Source organism: Spea bombifrons, chromosome 3, assembly GCF_027358695.1.
Source record: "Spea bombifrons isolate aSpeBom1 chromosome 3, aSpeBom1.2.pri, whole genome shotgun sequence".
NCBI lineage: Eukaryota > Metazoa > Chordata > Amphibia > Anura > Pelobatidae > Spea > Spea bombifrons.
This window is the reverse complement of record NC_071089.1, coordinates 72,729,134-72,744,346: the sequence shown is the minus strand read 5'-3', so window position 1 is coordinate 72,744,346 and position 15,213 is coordinate 72,729,134. Positions and strand designations below refer to the sequence as shown.

The following is a 15,213-nucleotide window of genomic DNA, read 5'->3' as shown; positions in this document are numbered from 1 at the left end:
AGGTAATCACTTTTGTATTCCTATCCTTACCCCTGTTGCATAGGGTCCCTCATTTGCATTATCTTCTATTTTTTCATAGCTTTGAGTATTGCACATGTTTGTAATTTAATTGATAATAAAATCAAATGCCTATGATTAATAATAGGCATACAAGGGGTATACCAATTATAATAATAGTGATTATTACTCACAGATTCTGTTACTTGTGTCCCAAGGAGTGGGGCATAATTAACTTTGTATTGCTGGACAGGGCCAGGAGCTGGATCCCAGCGAACATTGAGAGTATTTGGTGAGGGGTTGTATACTTCCAAGTTTCTAGCTGTTCCCCTTTCCACTAAAATAAAGAAAAGGAAAATGACATCATTATCTTGGTAATTTAGCCAAATGGCTCTTGAAATAAACCCAATTCTTTACATAAAACATCCTTCTAAACAATGATATTAAGTAAACAGTGTAACATACATGTTTTGCCTGTATCAGACATGCGACCGCCATCCCCATCAGAATAAACAGGAACAACTGTCACTGTGTAGGGTGTATCAGGCTGGAGGCCTCGGAGGACCGAATAGATCGTATTTCCAGGAACGGTTGTCTGTTTAAAAATTAGGCACGTAATCAATACTTATATACAAATGCTAACAACACCAAGGAACAGTAACACTGTAAAACACATATTTGATGACCTGTTTCAAAAGGATTGTTAGTGGGGTGAAAAAGGGCCTATTAAGTGAAATAAATTTATATGGAATGTTTATGGCATCACCCAACCTCTACTCTACGTTCCAGATTTGATTCATTGATGCACCCCATATTATAAAAGGTAACAATAATATATCATTAACCAATTACCGGTATATATATCTAATAATTACTATACTTCATTGACCTTTGGGTAAGAAAAGGCTACTCATGACATATTTGCATCATCATTTTTGCTGACCTCGGAAATGTTCTTAATTTTTTGGGAAGCCCCCTGCAACTAAACTCTTTAGTGAACACGGCCTAGTAATAGTTATTAGACGCTTATGTACTTACCATTTCCTCAGGCCCTCCAGCAGTTGGTGCATAGTAAATTTTATATTGTCTAACGTTTCCTTCTGCTGCTTCCCAGCGAACGTTCAGGGTGCTAGTTGTCGGCTCATATACCCGAAGGTTCTTTACAGTATTAAGAGGCTCTGAAATTCAGGAATGTATAAAATTAACTAAAAACTGCATGCCTGTATAATTTAGGATTTGATTTATTTTATTTAAAATGGACAATACAGTTGCTTAATTCTATTGCATTTTACAATTAAATTAGAGTTTAAAAAGTGTGCTTCTTATCATAGTAACCAATGGAATGTCCCTGTTTATTGGACATTGGTTGTTATGGTGAAAAGACCAACTTCTACACTTGAGCAACAATTTGTCTCAATGACCTGGCCAATTAATTATAGAATGGAAGATTCACTGCATTCCATCGATTCTAATTTTAAGTAGAAGGAACTAAAGTTACAACCTGTCTTCAAAGTGGCACTAAATGTAGATATATTGATAGATAGATGATAGATAGATAGATTAATTGACAGATAGATAATGCTAAACTGCTTGAAAATTAAATACCAATGGGCATCCGAGAAAGCACATTGTAAGCCATTAAACATGTACTGAAACGATTTGATAATGGAGCTTACTTGTCTTTCCTCTACCGGAAATTCTCCCCCCTTCACCTTCCGCATACTGAGATGCCACCGTGATGGAGTATGGAGTGTCTGGCTGTAACCGTTGAAGAACAACGCTGTTCTGCCTTCCTCCAACTGTTGCCTAAGGATATTAAATGATTTAGATTCTAATGCCAGCCATTCAACTCATTCTTGTTACACTCAAAGAATATAATATTGCATGTGTAAAAGTACTGCCTATGCATTCATTTATGTCACAGAAACAACTTCAAGAACAATGCGATTGCATAGTACATAATAGAAAACCTTTTATGTTGGAAATATCATGCATCCTTGTGTCATTGCTAATATAAGGGTCAGCACTACATGGGTTGAAATAGGCCTTCTGTAATGCCTTTGTTTGAGGCACTATTAGATTTTGGTTTTGGACACATGATAAGACAATTGATGATATCAATAACAATGTATAGATCGATTTGTGCAAGACAGTAGCCTATAGAGGTCTACCAGAGATAATGCTAGGCAGTACCTGTGTACTCAAGCCAAGGTCCAGGGTATTTAAAATACCTAAACAATCCTGTTACTTACATTCTTTTTATTACACTGACACAAAAGAAAAGTTTCAAACAGAAAACATTGTTTTATCATGGATTCTAACGAACATAATTAAAGTAATTGTTCCAATTGTTGCCAAGGGCAGTAAACTATATAAGGTTTAATATCTCTACATTCCAAATTGATTCAGATTCCTTGACTCCTACTCATGTGTCACAAATAACTCATGCGCCACAATTCAAGGTAACACTTTATAAATGTTGCACTGTATGCATGTTCTTTTCCTAACATGAATAAAAAATGTTAACAGGACATGCATTAATAAGCCTGTATTTAACTTTTATAAATCTACTTTATAGGTACCGTTGTAATAATTAATAAAAACCTGAGTGGTTCTAAATGCTTTTATAAATTCCATTAAGCATCCTGCAATGGTACTTTTAAAATACTTGTTTAATATGCTTTGTAAAACATCTGGCTGACTCCAGATCTACCTTCAGGCTAACCCTCTATAAAAGGTTTATGTTGACACCTTCTAGGTTGTTCAGTATCTCTGATGTCATATTAGGTTTATGGAGAACATGTTAGAAAGTGCTCTGGGCTGTCAAGAGTAGAGTTCTGCTTTTATAAGATCTGCATTCCAAGGTTTATAGCTCCTTTCACTACTCATAAGCCATGTGTAGGTGGTTGAATGCCACTAGGCTGTACACTACCCAAAGTAAAAGGATTGGGTGAACGCCATGGCTCACATGCCTTCAATGCATATTTATCTCGTGCAAGGTATTAGTTTTTCTTTCATGTTTGGCGGATCACATTTAAGATAAATGGTTGTTTATGACCGAAGTCAAACATAATTTGGTTGTGATTCACTTTGATAGACTATAGTAAGTCAATCACTATAACTGAAACAGTTAACCTTTATTTGTAACTGTAAACTCTGCTAAACCCCTTCAACAAGAAGTGATTTTGGGCTGATTTTTGCAAATCTGTACCAATGCTAGAAAAATGCTCTTTAGTTTTATAGATCTCTGCAGTCAGTGTAATGCATTCATAGTCTCTCAACTGGGTACATGGGTTCTATGTAATACCATATGATGGTTTGCTAGAGTAACATCTTTCCTTCCTAGTACCCCTTTGTTGTTTGAACCGTCCAAGGATTTTAAGCTTTAATAGACACTGACAAAAGTGAGCTATTTCAGCTGCACTTAGGCAATATGGCCAATAGCATTGTATTGCAGAAGGAATAATAGTTTAATGTTACAAAATCTGATTTTTATGATATTGGCCATTTTATTTATGTAAAGATTGCCGTACAAATTAAAGCTAAAGGCATTTGTTTCATGATACTGTTCCTTTAAACACATGTATTAATGAACATATTATTCGTTTTGGATTGTCAACATTGTGGAGCAGCTGTAATTCATGATGACAGATATTGCCCACTACTGATCTACAGTATATATTATAAGCATACACATGGGGATGAAACACCCAAAATCAAAACACTAAACTTGATATTTATCCAAGAACTGAAGTAGCCTCAGAAATCTAAGCTGACTAATGCATTACTAGTGACCTTTATTATTTCCACAGAACTGAGTTACAGATCTCTGGATCCATTCCAGTCCACTCTGACCGCAGCATTAGCAACTAGAGGTCCAGTAAAATATTAAATGCAGAGGGTGCACATAGCAACTCGAACAGCGACGTGGGTTTCAGCCTCTACCTGTGAGGTCCCATTGTTTGCGTGAAAATCTGTCAGCAGCAACGCTATGCCTTTTTACTGACATCGTCACAATCAAGGAATTTTCCATCAATTAAACATTTTCTTGCATGAGCTTACAATTCTGAGAAGCGTTTCCAAAGCTTACAATTCTAAGAAGCATCTCCAATCAGCTGCATTTCTATAGGTATACTTCCTGTACAATGATATGCAATCTATACAAACGTAATGATTATAGGAATATTCTTAAACAGATTTTGTGCTATGAAATACTCACAACGCAGGGCGAAAAAAAAAAAAAACAACAAGGAGAAAGCCCATCGCTTACACATCTTAAGCAACTATACTCAACTTCATACTAATATTCAAATCAGATTGGCGAATTTGGATACCTAAAAACTAAATTGGATGCACAAGAAAACCACCACTTTCAATAGCTCAGAAGATCAGTTCCAGATTTGACGGCATGGCTTTCAAAGCACGGATGTGGTGGGGTCTCTAACTTGTGTCATCTTTCTAATGTATCTTCATGATGCTGCTCCTACAATTTGCATATTTTGTAATGGAGATTTTCCTTCAACTGTCCCAAATAACCAAACATGCCTGTTATAACATTTTACTCTCAGTAGTCTGATAACTATGTGTACAACTATTTCTATCTATTGCACAAACAAATCAGCTAATATGGAGGGAAAGCCAGCATTTCCTGCTGAGTCCAGAAGATTTTTTTTTGTATAATGTCTTTGATTTATTTTAAAAATAACTATGTTTTTCTCCTCATACTTTCAGCAGATGCGTTTTTATAGAAACAGCTGCGAGTGCTTTGAAATAAGCATTTGTACGTTCAGATGATAAAAGAAGGCTTCAACGGAAAATCAAATAAGCTGGAATGTATTGGGCCTTTTCATGGTGCTGGAATTTAAACATGTTTGTTAAACAGAAAGTTGTGATTTCCTTTATGTCACTCAGGAACAATTGTTTTCCATGAGACAAGGAGGGAATTAATGGACTCATTTGGTTTTTATTATCACACTCAAATAAAATTAACAAATGTGTCAGCATCATGATTACAAGAGACTGCTATTTAGATTACTAAGGATTTGCCAAGGAGAATGGCGGTACAAGATCAAAAAACACATTATGTCTTCTTTACAGTATCTTAGCTCAAAACTGTTGTGCTTATATCATGGAATTAAAATGAAGCGTGTACTATAATGTTTATGTATAGGAACATGCATTAAAACATAACTGTGGAAAGAAAACACTCAATAGGAATTGTGAGAGGCAGAATCATGCAAGGCAGGCTGAAGATCCAAAGCTGCCCCAGACTAAAATTTTAGTCCATGGAAATGGGAGAATTTAATGCAAAACCTACTACATATGTGTTGCAATAGGGCCTTTATTTTTGTATTCATGGATCCTGCATTATAGACTGTCCAGAACTGTTCCTCCATTCCATACTTTGGTCATTCACAGTAATAGAGCAATACACAGACAGTAATCTACGGATAACTTACGGTTTGTTCAACACCATCACCAACTAGAGGCTGATAGAAGATTCTGTATCGTTGAACCCTCCCACTGGCGGGATCCCATCTCACGGTTAAACTGTTGGAAGTTGCATTGTAGACTTGCAGATTACGAGGCCCATTTCGTGGAGCTTTAACAAAATCACACACAGATATTTTAGTTTTAAATAATCCAGAACAAAATACTGTATTTCAAAGACATAGCATCACAACTGGTCAAATTAATTATGTACTGTAAAGTGTAATAAATACATTCTTACTTGGGGTTGTAAGACGCACTTCTGGCACTAAGGAAATAAAAAAAAAATTAAAATTAATATATAAATATTATAAATAATATAAATTGCGTTACCAAAATATTTTGATTATAAATAATATTTACGTGTGCTCTCAATGCCAATTAAGTCTTCACTTTCAGATTCATCAGGATAAATGGCGGTAATTGAAACTTCATATGGTGTGTCTGGCTCCAGTTCCTCAAAGATCATCGTGTTCTTATCACCATCAACAATAGTCTGCAAAAAAAGTTATATTTATATAACAATGATGATTCTTAAACAGCACACCACTCCATTTCTTCATATGCTTTGATACTTACCTCTGTCTTTTTTTCTGGGTTAGACATTGGTGCCCATTTTATTCTATACAATGCTACATCAGGGGCTCCGTGATCCCATGTGCCACGGAAACTATCAGTTGTTACTTCAGAGAACCGGAGATTAATTGGAGCTGGTACTGGTGCTGTCAATGCGTGAAAAATAAAAAAGACGATATGGAATTGCTAATAAAAAAAACACCAGATGCAGCTTGAAATCACAATAAAATAATGCTCAATCCAACACAATGAAAGGGAAATGGAAACATCAAAAGTGTAAGGAAGAGTTAAACGTTAATATAGCTGCAGAACATGATGGACGTATAATAAATAAATAATTCCTACGCCTACCAATGGTTGTATGTGAAATACTGCGTGGAGTATAAGGGCTGGTAAGATGCTCCTTTTTCTCCGATCTTGCCTAGTGGTTTAACAGGCTACGGTGTCCATAACATGGATACATCCCTGCTTGGTTTATAACAATACTTTGGTAGCAAGAATGGTAGTTGTGCACTCAAACATCATGCACAAACATAGCTTTAGAAGTACCTGTGGTTCCTTGTGTCACTCGTGGAGGAGATTCGCCCTCGTCATACACTGCAATCAAGCTGATATCATATTCAGTTTGAGAGAACAGATCAGTGAGGGGCGTGCTAGTTCTTGACCCATCCACTTCCACCTAAAATGTGAAAGGATCTTTAGCTAATCTGAGCAATCTACAAGTCACAATGCCAGTAACGATCTTTAATCGATCTATATGCCATTAAATCACACCATTGTTTCTTACCTCTTTAAATTCTTCCTCTTCTGCAGTTTTATATCTCACAATATATTTTCTCACATTCCCTGGAGCAGCATCCCAAAGAACATTCATTGAGCTGTGGGTAATGTCTCTGAGCCTTATGCGTCCCACTCCTTGAATGGGCACTGGGAAAATAAAAAAATAATGATTTAAATGCAAGGACACCTACAGTCCAAATGACACCAAGCAGCCTAGCACATCTAACCTAACCCAGATGCTCCCTTTCCCCGCCATTGAGCCTATAGATTAGAGGCTCATAGTCAGCAGTCATAGGAAGTCCACCAAAACAAAGGCACCCACATCTGCATAGTTCCAAATGACCTAATGTCAGTCCTATATAAATACCTCAAGAAACAAAATAATATATTTTGAGGCTAATAACCTTGTGGCCCAGAATATCACACTCCGGCTAGTGATTTCTAAAGTATGGTATATTTTTATTGTACATGTTTCCTCAACACCACTGAATTTCAGTTGCAGTAGAAACTATAAATAAGGACCAAGACATAAAATATTAGATCTGATGTGTTCTGTTGCAATAATAAAAAACTTGTGATCTGATGACAGTATCTGAAAGAAGAATCATGAACTATAGATGTTCTGTAGAAATGCTAAATAGATTTTATAAACTCTTACAGGTGACATCCTGAGTGGTCAGGGGGTCACTGGTCAACTCATCGAAGAGAGCGTAGACTGTCAATGTGTATTCAGTATTGGGGACTAAATCTTCCAAACGCACATCAGTCACTGATGGTCCAACCCGCATCTGTGTTAAGGCAAAATTTTTATAAATCAAAAGATAGAATGTCTTTAGTCAAAATATCTTTTTTTGTCACAATCACATTTTGTAATGGACTAATAACAGCACATAAAACTAAGCCAAAGCGAGTTCTAATGAAGCGTGTGCTCAAGTTCCTCTGGTGTTAGAGAAACATCTGTCTTAACCATCATACTAGCACTCCTAGCAGTTTTATGGCAGCTGGCTGATAAAACAGCATTCCTCACCTCTTGTTCGGTTGCAGGTACAGAGGCGTTAACAGGATCATAGAGTAATAAATAACCAGTGGCTCCAGTGACACCTTCCCATCTCACTCTCATTGTTGTGGTTTCAACATTGTAAGTGTTAAGAGATCTAACAGAAGGAATGGGTACTGTTGATGTGAAAAAAAAATGTTAGTTATTTTCCATAGTTTTGTTTAATTTATTATGGTTAGTCACTAGGTGGTTTGATGATTAATTGGTTTAAGTTCCAAGATGACTTTCTAGAGTCTACATAGTATTCATAGGCTAGACATTTGGGGTAGTCCCAAGTACTGCTAAACCCTACTTGTTCCACATAATTCCCACAAATTCTGCTACATTTTCCTTCCCATCTTTGGCTAACAGCTATCCACAACTCCCTTTAGAGTTTTTCCCCTTCACAGCTCCCATAGGGAGAAGGACATACAGTTTAGAGTAGGTAGGTAGTTGGCCCCAGTCTTTTACATTAACAGAGCGACAGCAGTAAGGGTTTTTTAAGTACTTTTGTTATCCAGGCCGCTCATATTGCCATTAATCTCTCTAAAACATAGGTCACTCCTGCTCATTTGAAAAATAATGAAAAGCAAATTTTGCGTACAACTTACACAGTACCTGTATGTGCCTGATAATATGTATGGGGAGAGAGAAAAGGAATTTTTATGTGCACATATGGCATGTTTCTGCAGCGTGGTGTTTTATTGGCATACGGTAACCCTTGTATAAAAGGCGAGTCTGATCTTTATAGTACATTATAATGTCATACAACCAATACTCCCACGTCTTATGATAAGTGAAAAAAGGAGAAACTTACAGGTGGTTTCTCTGCCTGCAAGAGGCTCACTGCTTTCCCCCTCAACCACAGAGTATACATTGACAAAGTATTCCGTTTCTGGTTTAAGATCTTTCAATACAGTTGTCCTCTCAGATCGACTGACAATAACCTGTGAATAAGTAAATAAAAATAAAAAATTTGAGGGCCTCCTTAGAAATTTCAATGGAATTTTAGAGGATATGGTAAAGCTTAACATAGTGTTGTTTGTGGCAATTTTTCATTATAGTTCCAACGAAGAAAAAAAGGTTTTGGCTATTAATCAATTTCTAGTGATGTAACTGAGAAATTCTCAACAGCCAACCTGCACAATTTTATAAAACACATAAGCTTCATCCTATAGTCCTTGTTAGCTTGTTTTTGTGTGATGGAGTTAGAGAAAGGTTGTGGATATTAATCAAAACAGATTTTGTAAATTTGCCTTTAGATTAGTATAGTATTTCAGGATTTTTCCCAATGCGTGTTCCCAGATGACATTTTGTTATGTCTAGAATATGTCATTGTAAAGCTTGACTTAATTGTTAGAACGGCATGTTATGCATTTAAATCAGATTTAAGTTGGGTAATACTCCCCAAGGGAAAACGTGTCTGGAATACAGGAGCTACTTTGGGAAGGTCATGGCCAGACTTCAAACTTTATTATCATCTTCCTTAATCAATGAGCTCAAATACTTCTTTTGATAATTCGGTAGCTGTTTTGCTTGGCTTTAATCCAAGTTCCTCAACCAGGCATGGGTTACAAGATGGACCTTGGAGTTGTGTGCAAAATGTATCCCAAGATAAGACTAAGACTTTTTGTAGATGCATAAAGAAAAAACCTATTACTTTATAGTAATTCATATCTAAATAAAGATCTTGCAATCAACTCTAAAAAAAAGTCTTAAGCATTGGACATTCTTTTATCTGGTAAAAAAGTATAAAAATATACTTATAATATAATTTTGCCCCTTTTTTAGTGCTGATATCTTACAGATATCCATTTAAAGAAGCTCACCTCCTGGGGCCTGCCCCCAGACACTGGATAATATTCCACTCTGAATCTGTCCACGCTGTGGGTAGGAGGAACCCATGAAACTCGGAATGTCCGAGGTGTAGGTTCTGATGTCACTAGGTCGGATGGTGGATCCACATCTCCTGTTCAAATTTACAAAGAGAATTTAAATGTGTAGCTCCTGCAATATAAGTATAAATGTGACAAAGGGGAACAATAACACCTCGCAACAAGACAAAATCATTCAGTTTGGATGTGAATACATCACATTCTCAATCTCAAACCAATATGGTTTTCAATTTTCAGCAATTACTACAAAAGAAAAAAAATCATGATTTACCTGGGCCTTTCACACTATTACACAAATTTGTTGTGAGGTTAACAACAATTTGAGTAAGGTAGGAGAAGTCGGCGACATTGTACACATAAATGTCATCAGGATCGGTAGCGATTTCCTTCAATTCATTCTCATCAGCATTTTTGATACCTATAAGATATGAGAATCAAAAATAATTTGGATTGTGTAGTTACGCATCAACAGCCAATTAAACAATGACGTACCAACAGGGGTCTAAAAACTGCAATATTACAATACGCAACACAAAGCTTAACACAAGAATCAGACAATAGAGTTTGATAATAAAGTGAGAAGCAGCATTGACTAAGTGATAGCTGATCATTAATCAAAAATATGTAAAAAAAATACTTTCTATTTAAAATATTTAAGTGGCACTGAACTATATTTATTCAATATAGTTGTGTTAAACACATAAGCATTGGCTATATATTTTATTACCTTTGATTGTATGTTTTAGCATTTAGCATCTGTATAAGATCTATGTCCTGCCTTTAAGAATTCACAGTGTTGCGTGCAGACATTTCCAGGGACAAATTGTTTTCCCTTGTAAAGACCACAAGACTAAGGCTCATAATTCCCAAGCCCTGGATGGATTTTCCTGACGCTAAACAGCTATAATCGTAACAGTAAAATGATATTGTGGCATCCAAAGCAGTAGCACTACAACTAGCTTGAGCAACCTACTGGGTTCGCTTTCAGAACGAATGTCCACATGTGAAATGGTAATATATCCACGCACTAACAACGCAAAGATCCGTTGATTCCCTTGATTTTAGATGATGTGCATGAATTATCATCCTCTGTCGGGCAGAAGTCTGGCAACCTTCTGCTATATTTCAGAAATTCAGCCAGAATCACTGCAAATAATTACAGCTTGGAAGAAACTTGGCCATTTCAAATATTTTGAATTAAAACTATGTTCCTGTCACACATGTGCTTTGCCAGCAACACAACTTTGAACATTTAAAAAAAAAAGACTTTGTTTGCTACATTACAGTATTGTCTTTGTTGTAATTACGCTTCTGTTATATCGGCTGCCTACTCAGAAACTAGTTTTAAAATACAAAATACACAGTGATGGATAAAGAGGCACAGGAGAAGCGGATCAAAATATTTCTATATTGTCCTAAAATATAAACCCCAGTCAATAATATGGTAAAAATGATTTCTAAATTAACTTTTACACAAAACTTTTATAAGCTTTAATCCAATAATAGCCAATCACAAACATTCTATGTAGTGCCTTGTCAATTAACATAACCAACTGTTGTTGCTACTCAGGGCCGGCCTTAGGGGTGTGCGACCTGTGCAGCCCCACAGGGCGCCATGGCAACAGGGGCGCCTGCCCAGGAGTTAAATTAAAACATCTGGGGGTTTTTTGTTTGTTTGTTTTTTAACTTTATTTAACATCCTCCGTGTTAAATAAAGTTTTTTTAACTTTATTTAACACGGAGGATGTTAAATAAAGTTAAAACAAAAAAAACACGGTGTTTTAATTTTAATCCCGGGCAGGGGCGCCGAGCAGTCGCTCGTGAAGTTTTCAGCATCTGCTCGGCGCCCCCCTGCTGAGCGCCGGAATTATTCTGGTGCTCAACTGACGGACGCCTCCCGCTCCCACCGCAGGACTCCGGCAACAAGGTAAGTAAGAATAGGGAGAGGGGGTAGATAGTGAGAAGGGGCAGGGGGGCCAGTGACAAGGGGCAGGGGGGCAGTGACAAGGGGCAGGGGCAGTGACAAGGGGCAGGGGGGTAGATTTTTTCCTTTCTTTTTTGGGGGGGATGGGGGCGCCAGAGGAGTAGTCCGCACAGGGCGCCAGAGCACTTAAGGCCGGCTCTGCTGCTATTCAATCATATATGTCTATAGAGTTATCCATCCACACTTACCAACAGCATATAGTTCAATTCCTTGGTCCCTCACTCGTTTTGATGGTGCTACAATATCATCCTGGGACTTTCCATCAGTGATGAGCACACCAATTTTACGTGACTTAGCTCTCATGCCAGCTTCTGCCTTGAAGTTATTTTGTAGGATAAAGTTCAAAGCCAAGCCTGGTGAAACATGTGGACCAACACGTGAAAAACCGCACAGCAGTTAAAACATATCAGTTCAATACATAACCTGTTTAAAACTACCAATAACACCAATTTAAGGTGTTATTTACCTGTAAGGGTGTTGCCCCCTTTGTAAGGAAGATTCGCAACAGCATCCATCAAAGACTTCTTTGTGCTGTGTGCATTAAGCTGCCATTCAGTTCTGGGGTCTCCACTGTACTGGGCAAGAGCTAAAATGGAAACATATATAGAACTCGGCATGAGTTTTGAAAACATTTAGTTCTGGCTTTAAATCATAGGGGGAAAGAAAGTGTTGGCAAGTCAGGTACCCGCTACATTAAACAAATAAAAATGTGTGGGAAATAACTTTAGCCAAAGTCAATGGACAAAGAAATGAAATCCATCAAAAAACATTTTCACATTTAAAATGTCTTGATCATCAATGATTCTTTTTATCAAAAAAAAAGTTACCGGTACATGATAAAGTAATAATATTTGAACTGTCTGTGACTATTAGTAGTTTTGTTGGCAAATATATTTACCTTCTCCAATCTTTCCCGTTTTATAAATATTTTTTATATTAAAAATAACTGTCTAGCGTAGGCATGAAAACACACGTTTGTACAAGTTTGGAACTTTCATACATGGATAATGGAATGTGTTACTTGGAATGGCTGGTTCTGCTCTTCAGTAGTTTAACCACATTAACCAACCGGGGAACATTATTTACATGGTGTCAGAAACACTTTCATCAATGAGTACAAATATCTCAATCTCTAAATGTGGGTGCATGGTGTCTAAAACAAATGGGTTTTTTTGTGCTTTGTTTTCTAAACTGCTTTGTGCGCGAAGTTCTTTTGATTTTTTGGGTTAAAATACACTCACCAATTTGTACTCTGTCCGGGGCAATGTCAAAGACTTCAACAAGCCGTGAAATGAAGTTCCTGACGGTTCTGAAATTTGGCCGCCCGATACTCCAAGAACCATCAACCAGCAGGACTATGTCTGCAGCAGCTCTAGTTTTGCACTCCAGGCCTGCCACATTAATCATACAAAACCATATTAAATACAACAAGGAATACAACCGTTGTTTTTATATAGGTCCTCTTCTCCTGCAGCTATCAAATGTTAACAGACACTATAACAATTAATACCAATGTATACGTGAAACCAGTCCCCTATTGCTTCAGTGAAATATTCCACTAGAAATAAAATAAAAAATTATTTTTATCATTAAAAATGTCATATTTCAGATAACATTATTAAATATCACAAGTTCTTTGAAAGCTATAAGACGATATTCACTGGTTGTTGATGGTAGCATTTAGTTATTTGTTGGTGAAAGAAGAAAGAACAGATAAAGGTATGTACACGTTCCAAACGCAGGAGGTAAAGAAAACACATGTAGATAGAACACATATAAAAGATTCACAATTAGAGGCACACTGAGACATCAAACAGCAATATATATAACAAATCCAGATCAAAATAATTCTATAAAACAACACATATTCTGTAAATTAAAAATAAATCCGCTCTTCCATCCCGAGTATTGAATTTCCGAGAATGCGTCAAGACTGCTTCTTAACATTGATCCAGCACTGTCGGTATTGTAAATAGATTCTTTGTACATTAAAAGCAAGTTGTCTTCTGTGTGAAAACAAAGACCTAAACTTTATCAACAGAACACAAATATGTTACATTTGTTGAACAATTAAACACACATGGAGTAATGTCAGTTTTCAAAGTCAAACATATTTTATATTATTTATAGTAAGTCAGTGTTGGAATTTCAAAGACAAATGCGAAGAAGTAGCACAGTGTTTAGAAGAACAATTGGGAATTTTGTCAGGTTTCGCAGCTTAAACCAGTGATACATTCTGTTCACTTGAAAGAGATATGTCCCCAAGTTGTTCTGTGAAGCTTAACATCAAAGCTTTGTAAATCCCCCATTGTGCTCCAAACAGCAATACTTCTTTGGAACTTTTGATGTATAAGGAGCCAGAAACTGGTTACATACTATATCCTCTTTGTTAAAAATGATCTATAGAAAAAAATGTTTTTAGACTAAAATTCATGTAGCAGCAACCAAGCACATAGCTTGGATATACCTAAACATAATATATACACTAAACTGTTATGGTCATTTGGCATACTGGACGGTATTTGGGTACAGAATGAGAAGACAATGTCATGTCATGTGATAGCAGAAACGCTTAAGCCTGGAAAATCTTGATCACAGTAAAGCCATGGAGGTATATGACCAGACAGATCATTTAACACGATACATGTACATAGTCTATAAAACTGGCTCTAAAAAGTCACATACATTCCTTTTTTCCCTTCTTAGGATGATCAGAGAGGAAGTGGACATTACTCATGGGGAAGGGGCGGCAGTACAAAACCAGAGGGAGGGGCAGACCACTTTCTCAGGCACTCGAGCCCTCCAGGGTCTCCCCACACAATGGGCCAGTTACAAGGGAGATCTCCTCAATTTACTGTATGCTATGAATGCTGTAGAGCATATAACCTCTGTTTGCTAAATGTGCCTTTTATGGTACCAGAGATGCCAACCACAGAGGTGGAGGGGACTAGGGGCGCTGCCATAGGTCGGGTCTAGGACCCCAATGGTAGATAAGCTACTTAGCGTCTATCATACTCAAAATGTATAAGTTAACTAGTATTACGAGGAATCATCTGTAACAATGAAAAAACACCCTAAAAACCACAGATAGCAGGATTCTTCAACTAGACTTTAAATTTTATAATGGCATAGTATCTTACTCTATAATATGTCTTTCTCTGTGAGCACAGTCTTCTGGTTGGCAGCATGGCTTGCAATACTCCCATCATGTATTTGGCCCATCACAAGTTCACAAATTGTGTTTCTAATTCCTTACAGATCTGCATGGACAGGTTGTAAACTCCATATGTTCAAAAAAATGACTGCTTAAGGCAACTGTGAACAAAGGAGCGTGAGACAGTGCCAGAGAAACTAAAGTAATACTAATAAAACGTCTCAAAGCTTGGTATTGAGCAACAGAGTGTGTGAACGATATGTTAATTTGATATACAGGTAAGAGTGGTATATTATTAAAA

At 36.9% G+C, this 15,213-nt stretch overlaps 1 protein-coding gene across 6 annotated transcripts in view; it reads right to left on the bottom strand.

Moving 5' to 3' along the window:
* COL12A1 (collagen type XII alpha 1 chain) overlaps positions 1-15,213 on the bottom strand; it is an 81,221-nt gene that overhangs the window by 33,378 nt on the left and 32,630 nt on the right. For all 6 annotated transcript variants that reach the window (XM_053458619.1, XM_053458618.1, XM_053458621.1 and 3 more), the window contains 18 exons: positions 13,000-13,149; positions 12,225-12,344; positions 11,947-12,111; positions 10,046-10,192; positions 9,709-9,848; positions 8,697-8,826; positions 7,871-8,016; positions 7,502-7,631; positions 6,851-6,990; positions 6,613-6,742; positions 6,067-6,209; positions 5,851-5,983; positions 5,729-5,755; positions 5,457-5,599; positions 1,674-1,803; positions 1,036-1,175; positions 463-592; positions 192-334 (listed from right to left, as the gene is read on the bottom strand). In XM_053458619.1, coding sequence (XP_053314594.1) covers positions 192-334; positions 463-592; positions 1,036-1,175; positions 1,674-1,803; positions 5,457-5,599; positions 5,729-5,755; positions 5,851-5,983; positions 6,067-6,209; positions 6,613-6,742; positions 6,851-6,990; positions 7,502-7,631; positions 7,871-8,016; positions 8,697-8,826; positions 9,709-9,848; positions 10,046-10,192; positions 11,947-12,111; positions 12,225-12,344; positions 13,000-13,149 — 2,387 coding nt within the window. The remainder of the gene's footprint in view (positions 1-191; positions 335-462; positions 593-1,035; positions 1,176-1,673; positions 1,804-5,456; positions 5,600-5,728; positions 5,756-5,850; positions 5,984-6,066; positions 6,210-6,612; positions 6,743-6,850; positions 6,991-7,501; positions 7,632-7,870; positions 8,017-8,696; positions 8,827-9,708; positions 9,849-10,045; positions 10,193-11,946; positions 12,112-12,224; positions 12,345-12,999; positions 13,150-15,213) is intronic.